At 35.9% G+C, this 12362-nt stretch overlaps 1 protein-coding gene across 1 annotated transcript in view; it reads left to right on the forward strand.

Moving 5' to 3' along the window:
- Positions 1-12362, forward strand: part of LOC115995046 (beta-galactosidase 9) — a 61374-nt gene that overhangs the window by 9546 nt on the left and 39466 nt on the right. Inside the window, exons 5-7 of the mRNA XM_031119456.1 lie at positions 3520-3612; positions 4739-4882; positions 5058-5146. Of these exons, the coding sequence (XP_030975316.1) occupies positions 3520-3612; positions 4739-4882; positions 5058-5146 (326 nt within the window). The remainder of the gene's footprint in view (positions 1-3519; positions 3613-4738; positions 4883-5057; positions 5147-12362) is intronic.

Here is a 12362-nt window from a genome sequence, read left to right on the forward strand (position 1 = left end):
TAGAGTCCACACTATAACCATAATTCATAAGCAATAGGACAATTAAGAAGAAGATGAATCACCAATTCCTCACTCTTTTTACACATATAGCACCAATCTACAACTGCGACACCCTTACACCATAAATTCTCAATTGTCAAAATCTTACCTAATGTGGCAGTCCAAGAGAAAGAAGCAACCTAGGAGAGACCTTTGAACGCCACACAGGTTTCCAAGGGAAAGAAATGTCAGGAGTAGAGGAAAGGGAAAGATAGTACTCACTCACTTTAAAATTCTTATTCCCTGCTGGTTTCCAACATAGTTTGTCTTGACCTTCACTATTAAGGGGCATAGAATTGATAAGATCCAGAAAAATGTAAAAATGTTCCATTTCCCAATCTTGGGGAGCTCTAGAAAAAAGAAGATCCCAGTGAAGTTTCTGGTTAGGAAAGTGCATAACATCTGCAATAGAAGACTCCTTATTACAATTAATGTTATAGAGTTCTGGAAAAGTCTCGCGAAGAGTACAGCTCCGAGTGTGGTGATTTGTGTGTGTGTGTATATATATATAGTAGTATGTCGGTTTGGTTTAAAACTCTTCATGTTGTTGAGTAGTAGTTTGTTTAAAACTCTTCAGTTTGCTAAGTAGTAGTCAGTTTAAAACTCTCCTTTTAACATAATAAATAAGTAAATAAAAAAAATGATGTGTAAAATTGTGGAACTACCAAAGCTTATGTGACAAAATATTAGAAGATCAATTAATAGCCAAATGTCTTCGGTTTGGTTAAAATGCTGTTGTTGAGTAGTAGTTGGTCTAAAAATCTTCAGTTTGCTAAGTAATAGTTAGTTTAAAACTCTCCTCTTGACATAATAAATAAATAAGTGATGTGTAAAATTGTGAGACTTCCAAACCTATTTGACAAAATATTAGAAGGTCAACTAACAGTCAAACGTGTTTGGCTATTATATATTATATATAGATTTGAGTGTCCAAGTCCAAATCTTATTAGGAGTTTAAATAAAGTGCTATTTCAACTAGGAATAGGTATTAGTCTTCTATTTTAAGAATAATAAAGTTTTCAGATTCTTAGAGAAGCTTTGAAGTTTTTTTAAGGTTTGTGTGATGCTAAGGAACCCTAGGTGTGATGCCTGGAAATTTATCTCTTTTTATTTTCTGTTCTTAAACCCCATCACTATTCACGGGTTACTGCTCACAGCCCTAGAACAGCAACCCAAATTTTGGGGTTTTCCCTTTGTTTCTTCCACAAATCCCACTATTCCTTCCCTCCATTGGAACCCTATAATCCTTATTATTTCCCAGAAACTTTATCCTAATTCCTAAAAACCTAAGTTGCCCAAGTGCTACCAGATCTGCCCCAGGAGTTTTAAATCAGATTTTGCTTTGTTCCCTCTTGTCCTATATCAGTTTTTTCTCAAAATTCTAGAATATATTTATTTTCATTTTTGCCATATCTTAAATGGATTTTCATTAGATAACAATGTTCAAAGGCTAGAACCAAAGATCAAATTGTACCAATAAAATAGGAGTAACGGTGTAATGTCAACACACTTGAGACATCGCCTTATATGGCAATCAATTATGCAAACTGTTGCTATCTTTTTATTCTACAGCCCTCTTTTGTCAACTATTGTATCCTTTTCCTATATTTTTTTTTATAACGAACAAGCTTTGGCTACAAACTAGGGTACAACCAACAATAGGAAGTTAACGTGTCCTTGTCATGTGCAATGTGCATTGCACATGACTCACTTCAAATGATTGTATACAATCATTTAAGTTTGGTTTAGTACAAATGATTGTATACAATCACTTCAACTATTGCACATGTCATCTTCCTATTGTTGGTCAAGTTTATAGCTAAACTTTGTCATTTTATAACACAGGTCTTGGCTCCCCTTGCACACCATTTTAAATGGCTGACACTGTTCTCACTCTATCTTCCTCTCTATCTCTCAAGCCTTGGCTTAAGGGGTATGAAAATGATTCCAAGGCAAAGAAATGAAATTTCATTATGTTTAGTTGGTATATATATTCTAGTCAAAATGGAAATCTTCTGGGACAAAAAGTTTGGAAATGCAATGATGAAAGTATTTATTTGGAGTTCATTGGGTTAGGTCGCAAAGAGTTTCGGATATGCTAGCTTCTTGGCAAGGTCTTAGCAGTTTGGAAACTTGTGCCTCATTGTTTAATGTGGTGCATTTGGGGGGAGTGGAACGCTACAAGGTTTGAGGGTTGTGGACAAAATATTCTAGATCTTAAGTTATTTTTCCTTAAATCTTTATTTGATTGGTTGCTAACTTTGGGGTCCTTTTCCTTTACTTCTCTCTCAAATATGATTGACCATTGTACCTTAGGAGCTTGATTGTGTACCCATAGTATACTCCCTGTATATTTGGGTTACTATTTTCCATTAATAAAGTTATGTTATTTATCAAAAATATTTACCTCTTATTTGTGCAATATAATAAGCTACTAAATGATAATTGATTATGTTAGGAGGCATGTCATGTGCACACATATTAGCTTATTCGTTATAATTAACTTTGACTCACTTACTGTGTGATTTCTTTCCTAAGTTGAAAGTGACAGTACTTCCGTAATACCTCAATTTATTTATTAATTTTTTATTATTTACATGAAAGCATGGTAGTCTTGAAATATGTTAAAACACTTTTGTGCATCTTTGTTTTGACGGAGCTAATTGCATGGTGGAAGCCATAGATTTTATATTTACCATCAGATCTTTTTTTGAGTATGCAAAGAAAAAGAAAACGTGCAGGCTGTGTTTGAAGTGTTTTTACATCTTTGTAAAGTTCCATCTTTAGGGGTTCTCCCTTGGAACATTTATCATTTGTTCTTGGTTCTTTTAGCTAACAGGTATCTATGTGGACTAGAAGTGCAAAAGGAATATGCATTTGTATAAAATGCTAGCCAGCATATTTTGTTAAGCAGCAAATTCAGTTTCTTGGTTCACCTGTAGAAATATTTCCATTCCCATCCTGCCTAAGCTTGAAAGTAATTTTTATCATCAGTTTTGCATTTTTTCTCTTTGCTTTCTCTCCCAAGAAGTTATTCTTGTTTGATTGTTTCATTAGTTCCTCTGGAAGTGCTTTATATCAATGTGATTGCTGCTTGCTTCTTCCTTAGATGTTGGATGGGGTTTGTTTAGTACTATAATTAATTCATCTTAACGAGTGCCCCCACCTGGGGTGTCTCAGCGGTAAGGGAGTGTGTCGAGACTAACTGTAAATCCAGAAGTCTCTCCTTCTAGATGAGGTATTTTGTGATTACCTAATGCCTGCTCGGTGGAGGTGTGTAGGCATCCGGAGTTTGCCCCTCAGGGGTGGTCCCACTGGCCCATACCTTGATGGCGTTCCTCATCATAAACAAAATAAAAATTTATTCATCTCAACAAAGGAACTTCTCATTATTGACTTAATCACTAGCTATAGATTTGTGGTTTAATTTTATTGCAATATTTATTTGTTAACATCATAGTGACATTTCATCTTTTCCAGGAGGAGATGCAACGATTTGTTAAAAAAATTGTGGAATTGATGCGAGAGGAAATGCTATTTTCTTGGCAAGGTGGTCCAATCATTATGTTGCAGGTTGTTTTTGAAGTTTAATTTAATCGTAAGATAATTAGTGGTTAATTGACTTAAGCTATTTGGATTGTGAGAACTGAGAGTTGATATCAGGTATCACATAACCAATCTGCACAATTCCTGCAACAGGGACTCTTTTCCTTTTATTTATTATTTTTTAATTTTTAGTGGGTTACAACTGGGACTTTCTATTGAGAAAAGTAATCTCATTTTAGGAGGAATGATAACACAATTAGCTTGTTTTCATAATTAAAAAGTTTTTTATTGCAAAAAGAGTACTCTATGTACAATTGACATAAAGAATTCTAAAGAATTACTGAAAAATAATATTATGTATAGAGAGAAAACGACTCTATAAACTCTGGAATGGAAGAGTACTAGTAGTAAAGCCCCAAACGCGAGTCCAATCAAATAAAGAACTAGTAAACCTAGCTAACATTTAAGTCCCAGTGCTATACACATCCTCAAATGTAAGATGATTTCAGGTATCAGATAATTAGCTTAATTATTTTATTTTATTTGGATTGTGAAAAATGGGAGTTGATTTCAGGTATCACATTAACAATCTGTGCAACTCCTGCAAAGGGGGTTACTTTTTTTTTTTGGTTGATATTCTGCAATTTGGACTTGCTATTCGGAAAAGTAATCTCATTTTAGGAAGACTGGGATTTCTCCATATTGTTGGTATTTCATTTCTCCTGTGTGTACTTTCATTCACTTTTCTGTTTGAATTACATATGAGTAAGAGATTTGGCCAAGCTCTCCAACCAGTTGGACTGTAGCAGTATCCAATAAATATCAGTTTCTGGTGATTTTGTGGCAATCATTGTTGCAACCCCATGGAGGTCCATGCATCCATCATTTGGAAGCAAAACCACCCCATCTGGTTATCTATTTTGATTCCAAATTATGTTCCCTATTCCTCTACTGACATTCAAATGTGTTTTATGGTTTCATCTTCTTGGTGGTGTACAGGCAGATAGTATGTCTATATTAAATGAGCTTTACAGTGGTCACCTTTAATTTTGTTATTATGGGCTTACCATACTTTTATCTTTTCTCTAATGAGGCTTTCTTCCCTCTGTATTTTCTCACTGGATATGCCAAAACTGGAATGAATTTTTGTCAGATTGAGAATGAATATGGAGATGTAGAAAGCTCATATGGCCAGAGAGGGAAGGAATATGTTAAATGGGCTTCTCAGATGGCTCTTGATCTTGGCACTGGGGTTCCGTGGGTCATGTGCAAGCAACCAGATGCTCCAGATAATATTGTAAAGCTTTTAGCCTATGTGTTATGTGCTTAGCTTTCTTGGAACTAGTGTTTTTGTAAATTAGATTGGTGATTGGGTTTCATTATTAGAATGACTTGCATTTCATATAAAATGTTATGGTGCTCTGGAATTTATAATGGTTGATATTTATAGGTTCTTTTGTTCTGCTTCACAGATAAATGCCTGCAATGGATTCTATTGCGATGGTTTCAAGCCAAATTCCTATAACAAACCGGTACTTTGGACAGAGAACTGGGATGGATGGTATGGTGATGCCTTTTTGTTTCTTGGGGATTTTAGAGCCTAGAGAATTTTCTAGATCTTATTAGAAATTTAAATGATCTAAAATTTCAATAAGTGAGAATTTGTTACAAGAAGTCATATACATTCAAAACCATATAATTCAGATAAAATTGATCTTTGTAATTTAAGAGTTTGATTTATTGTTTTTCACGTACACCCTTGGCGTACCTAGTTTCTTTTTTAATACAATTCTGTTATTTATCAAAAAAAAAAGAAAAAAAGAGTGACTTGGACTTACCTCCCATACCTCCCCTAAAAAAATCCCATTGCATCTTCTCAATCTTGTTAGCCACGAGTAGGAATAGTGAAAGTGATAAATCTTGTTAGCCACATGAGTAGAAATAGTGAAAAGTGATAAATAATAAGTGGGAAGTCTCGATAAAGTACTCTTAAGCAATGTCAGTCTACCACCTTTTGACAAATAAAGATTCTTCCACCTCTCCAATTTCTGCTCAATTTTTTCCAAAATAGGGTTCCAAAATGAGAAGCCCCCAAAGGCATGCCAAGGTAAGAAGTAGGCAAAGTCCCAACCCTACTCCCCAAAATATCTCCCAAAGCATGCGCATTTTCAACCTGCCTAATTGGAACCGTTCACTCTTACTTTCACTCTTACACGTTAACCTTCAAACCTGTTACAGCTTGAAAACAAAGTAGCAACATCCATATACGAAGGATCTGCTCCACATTTGCATCACAAAAAAGAATTGTATCGTTTGCAAACAAGAGGTGTGAAACACATACTTGATTTAGGGAGCAACAAATTTATGATGTAGAACACAAATAGGAAAATAGGAAATAAAGTGGAGCAAAAAAAACAATAGAACAAATCCTAGGCTCCACCACCTAGAACTTGCTTGCAAACCCTAAGCTTCACTACCTAAGGGCGTTTGGCATCTCCACCAAACAAAGAGAACGAAAGGAGGATACATTTTCTCGACTCATGATAATAAATAAGAATTATTATTAATAATTCTTATTCAAATTCAATTGTCGTTTAACAATCACAAGACCACTATTTTAACAGGGTTTAGGGAGTACACCGATATGGAAATGCCTAATCAAATCCCTTCAAACCCTAAACATTAAAAACTAAATTTCAAAAATAATTTCAAATCTAGTAACAATATCTTAAATAAATTTGTTGCTCCCTGCATCAATACCCCATCACCCCCGCCTACCATTAACCTTGAAACATCAAATTAAACCTACCCCCTCCACTCTCTTCAACATCCTACTAAAAACATCCATCATAAATAAATAAATAAAACATAGGATAAAGGATCTTGTTTCAATTCTCTCGAACTTCCAAAAAAATCAGTTAGAGACCTATTTACCAAAACTAAGAATTGAACTGTGGATATACAAGGACAAATCCATTTACACTTCCCCCCAAAGCCCATTCTCTTCAACAAATCTAGGAGTGCGTCCCAATTTACATGATTATGAGCTTTCTCAATATCTAGCTTACATATAATCCCCGGAATCTTACTCTTGACCAGACTATCTACACCATATGATTTCAAAAAAGGCCGGTCTGATTGGTTCAAACGTGAACCAGTACCAGTCCGGTCTGGTAAAAATGCCCAAAATTGGCCAAAACCGGGAACCGGAGCAAAATCCAGTTTTGCCCTGGTCCGGTTTTTAAAACCATGATCTACACTTTCATTTGCAATAAGGACAGAATCAAGTATTTGTCTTCCACCCACAAATCCATTTTGAGACTTTGATATCAATCGATCTAAAACCCCTCTCAAACGGTTTGCCAATACCATAGCCAAGATTTTATACACACTCCTCACCAAACTAACCGGTTGAAAAAATCTCTAAGATTAGGGCATTATTTTTTTTAGGGATTAAGGCAATAAAAGTGGCATTAAGAGAATTTTCAAACTTACTATGTTGATGAAGCTCCTCGAAGACAGCTAAGAAATTTTTTCCACAACTCTCCAACAATGGTGAAAAAAGGCCATAGAGAAGCCATCCGGACCTAGAGCTCTATCTCTTTCAATATCTCATACAACTTGAAGGATCTCCTTCTCAAACTTCCTTTCAAGCCATACCCTTTCCATCCCCCCAATTTGATCAAACTCCAAACTTTCCATAAAAGGGCTCCACTCCTTTGTCTTTTGATATAAGTTTTTATAAAATTGTACTTCTTGGGCAGCCACCTTTAACTCTTCCTTTTAAAAATTTATATATCTGGGTTTGTCAATGAGCCCTGTTCAAATGGAATGGTGAGTGATATCTTGGGTTCAAAACCCATTTAGTGCTTGTGTAACTTAAAAAAAAAAAAAAAAAAAAGAAGGTCGTACCCAGTATACAAAACTCTTTACTTTTGTGGGATTTGGGAGAGGTGAAGATAGGCAGCTTTTTGTTTTATTTTGTTTTGGTTTTTTTTTTTTTTTTTTTTTTTTTGTTTTGTTTTTGTTGTTGTTGTTGTTGTTGTTGTGTGGAGAGGCCGATTCCTAGACTTGAACCCACAATTTTTTACTTTTGGTGGAAGGCACTTTCCATCACACCATGGCTCGACTTCTCTTGTAAACTACCAAGAACAAAAATTAGGATAACTTAAATTAACCTCTTTTGACGTTTCATGAAATGACACTCTATCCAAACTTTTCAAGAATTAACATTGCCCTATACGCTCTTATAAATGCTATAGATAAGCCCATGCCCTCTCACACCATTACTTCTTTAACAAAATATTCCATTTTTAAAAAAGTGAAAGAGAGAACAATAGGGTTATGTGGTTTGGCTTGATATCCTATGTATATTGAATAAAGCCCTTGACAACTACATCTTTGATATTAGCACTATTTTGGACAATGAACCCTAATAGGGTACATCTAGAAACTACATGTATTAGGGTTAGGTTTACATGGGCTTATTACATAATTGGGCCTCTTAGGCCTTTACACTTCATTAACTAAATAACCCAGGGGCCGTTTGGTAATGTTGTTTGTATTTTTTGGAAATACATGTGAGTGAAAAAGTGTATGAAAATACGTGTTATATTGTTTAAAAACTGAAAACATGTATTTAAACACATGTACCAAACAGGTCCCCAATATCTTTAACACTCCATCTTAAACTCAATGTAGAGGTTTGATGAAACCTTAGTTTGGTTTGTGAAGATTTGGTCAACGGTTTGGGTAAGTAGTTCAAAAAATGACCTAGTTCGATTTGGGTTGAAGTGTCGGATTCGGGTCGTGTTAACGGATCAAGTCAAGTTGAATTCAAGTCCAAAGAGATGTTGCAAATGTGGCGAAGGTTGCTAATGTGGCACCAGATGCCATGCAAATGACATGGCATGATGATGTTATGTTGACATAAGAGGATACTGTGGTAGTGGCATGGATGATTTCACTGGAAATCGAGCAAGCACATGGACGCTTGAAAAGATCTTCAAATGACACTGGAAGAGTGTGAAGGGGTGATTTGGGCATTTTTTTATATGATATTATATTATATATAATATTGAAATCAAACAAAACTCAAAGTCTAGAGAATAGCCCACTTGGTGAAGTGCCCAGACCACTTGACGTGTCTTGAGATACCCTTAGACCTATTGTAGGTGTGAACTTATCTCATTAGTCGTGAGTGTTTTTACCTTGTGCAATAAAGTGTTAACCTTCCATGTTGTCATCTCACATTAGAAACTATGTTAGCTCTAATGAAACGTGGGGCATTTCCTCTACGTTTGCAAGATCTAGACAACTCATGAAGTGGTTGGTGTTGGTAGAGCCTTGTTTGAATCTGAGCTTGTGTGGGGTGTGGTGGTTTCGTCAAACAAGTGTAGGACCTTCACTTGTAGGTGGAGCAACATGCTTGGGCTTGAGGAAGATGGCTTTTTGGTGCTTGCTCAGTGCAAATCTAGTGGCTAAGGACACTGGGGAGGATTGAGATGGTTGTGGGACCATCGGTGACAGGTGTTGTTTGAGCTTGTTGGTCACGCGGTTGCGGTGGAGGCAACTTGTATCGTTTGAGATTTGTAGTAGCACATCGCCATGCTCTTTGACAAGGCCACTTAGACGAGATGGAAGTGGCCTATTGTTGGTGGGACAAAAGGACAAAATTGTGAAAGAATAGAAGTAATTGAAGGTCACATGAAAGTGGCTTTAATACCATGTTAAAACTAATTGAAAACATTGTAGAGAAAGATGTAGAAGCGAAAGAAAAAGAACACAAGGGTTATAGGGTTTGGCTAGACAGTTGTTAATGGAATAAAGTGAGGGCTACATCTTTGACATTAGCACAATGTTGTACAACGAGCCTAACAAGGTTTATTTAGAGACTACATGTACTAGGTTTAGTTGTACATAGGCTTATTACATAATTGAATGCTTGGGCCATTACACATAATTAACTAAATAACCCAATATCTTTAACACTACTCATTTTTACAAATGGAATATTATCTAAGGGAAGTCATAATATAATAGGGCACAGACTTGTTTGTTACATTGTTATGATCGTACTGTCCCACACGGATTAAGTGTAAGTATAAGCTTAATCATGTGTTTATAAGCTCTTGGGCACCCTCTCCTAGCAAGTCGGTTTTCAAGAGTAAGTTAACTCTCGTGGCCATTGAGGGGATTGTTAATTCTTGAAACGAGTGAAGCGTCATTTCATAAAACTTCAAGGAAGTTTGGTTTAATTTTCCCAAAAATCTATATAGCAAGAGTTGTGAATGTTACATCTATTCTATAATACGATCTCTTATGCGGGTGGACCCAACTTCAAAGGTTCTCGTGCTAGGTTGACACCAGCAGACCCTTAGTCTAACCTTTCTATGTTGAGATCTTGAAATTTGTGAGCTTGCTTAGCACTAAATGTGATGGTGTATTTTAACCTCAATAGTCTTGGTAGTATTATAGAAAAAATGGAGACTTTCTAGTTTGAAACGTTTATATTTGTCAATAGGTGGCAGACTTAATTCGTTAAAAACTACTCTTTTGAGCCTTCCTACCTTTTTTTATTTTTATTTTTTTTATCCTTGTTCACAATCCCTCAAGCTGTGGCGGCTAGACTAGAAAGGGTTTAGAGGAATTTTCTTTGAGGGACCTGAGGAAGTTTTTAAATATCCTTTAGTCTCTTGGAATAAGGTTTGTTTGCTAGTGGAGGTAGGTGGTTTGGGGATTCAAAAGATTGAGTTGTTTAACCAAGCCTAGCTTGGAAAGTGGTTATGGTGCTTCGAGAAGAAAAGTAATAGGTTATGGCGTCAACCAAATATGGTGTGACTAGAGGGGGCTGGTGCACTAGAGGTGTAAGAGGGACTCATGGGTGTGGAATATGGAAGAGTATTAGGGTAGGTGCATAGAATTTCTTTGGATAGGTAGCATACTGCTGTGGGGGAGGTCACTGCATTCAGATCTTTTTCTAGATCTATTTGCTTGTTCTATGTCTAAAGAAGCTAGGATTTCTAACTTGGTTATTTCTGCATTAAAAGGGGGAATTGGGAGCTGAAATTTACAGTTCCATATAGCTTTTCATGGTAGGGAGTTGGAGGGTGTATGTTCTATTTTTGAACATCTTTATTCGAATATGGGGAGGGGTGAGGGGGATGATAACCTGACTTGAAAGTTGACTCGGACTAGTGTTGTTTGATGTGCACTCTTATTATAATTTGTTGTCTGGTCCCCCTTTTACTGTTGTCTTTTTTGGAAGTTCTAGTGTGTAAAGGTGCCTAAAAGGGTGTCTTCCTTTTTATAGACAGCAGCTTGGGATAAGATACTTGCCATTGATAATGTTGTTAAGAGAGGACTGCCCTAGTTAATTGGTGTTGCATGTATCATTGCGATGGGAAATTGTGGACCATCTTTTGCTTCATTGTAAGTTTGCTCATACTTTATGGAGAGAAGTTTTTCTAGCTTTTGGGATTCAGTGGGTGATGTCTTCTATGCTGAATTGCTTCTCTCTTTTTTCTTCTTTTTCTTTTTTTCTTGCATGGAGGAATTGGTTGGGGAAACACAAAACACCTGTCAAATATTTGGAATATGGTCCCAACATGCTTAATATGGTTAGTTTGGTACGCAATACCTATACCTTTAGATCTCTTAAAGACTTCTATTTGGTACTTTGTATCAGCGAGCCTGTATCTGGAGTTTTATGCAATGTATTGCTATTTCTAATTTTCTAAAATCTGTTAGATTTTCTTCTTGAGTTATTGTATTTGCTTCAACTTCAGAGTGGTCATCATCATGAACACAATGTACTTCTTTTCTAATAAATTTTCAATTACCCATATAAAAAAAAGTCTTGGTCCTCCTAGAACTAGAGTTGACGCAGTTGATAGATTATGGGCTGTCCCAAAAGCTCTTGCTGTTAGGAAATTATGAATATTATCATTTAGCCATAATTCTAACACTCCTTGTCGTGTGTGGAGCCTAAACTTAATAGGGCCCAACACGTGGGACTTTTAAAAATTTTAAATGGGATTTAAAATTTTTTGAATGGGAGGTAGAGTGGAGATATAGATTGAACTCATGATCTCTTGTTGATACCATGTAAAAGTTTGTGATGTAAGGGAGAAAATGAAAGAGAGAAGACATGAGAGTTTACTTGGTTCGGCCGCGTGACCTACATACAATAGCCCAAAGGGCTACATTTTCTCATACACTCTTCCTGATACTACATTTCAAAGGAATCCATATTTGTAACAGATATTACACCTAAAAGTCGATGATAATTTGAATTGGATATTCATTGCTTCAATCCCGTAACTTTCTTTAGCAATCGATCCCTTGATTTGTTAACCAACCAATCTCGTGATTTTCTCTAGCAATCAATGTCTTCACTTGGTCTTTACATTTATGGAAAGTGAATTATACTTTCCAACACTCCTCAAGTTGTGCATTTATCTTTGATGAAATGTACAACTTGCAGAAATTGAAACCATCCAAAGCTTGATATGTCTTCGAAAGTGTTGCTCTCTCTCTCTCTCTCTCTCTCTTTGTGTACAAGAAAATTAATCAACAAAAGTGAAATTTGGTATGACCAATATAGATGCTTTAATAGCACATGAAAATAACAACACCATTAACTTAGCAACTACCCCCTTGATGAAAAACTTGCAAGAACTCCTATAAAGATGTCACTATAGGAGTTCTTGCACACAAATGCTCAAGGACTTTCTTCGGTAAAACCCACTACATCTCAAAGGATCTAAAAATGAACT

Source organism: Quercus lobata, chromosome 6, assembly GCF_001633185.2.
Source record: "Quercus lobata isolate SW786 chromosome 6, ValleyOak3.0 Primary Assembly, whole genome shotgun sequence".
NCBI lineage: Eukaryota > Viridiplantae > Streptophyta > Magnoliopsida > Fagales > Fagaceae > Quercus > Quercus lobata.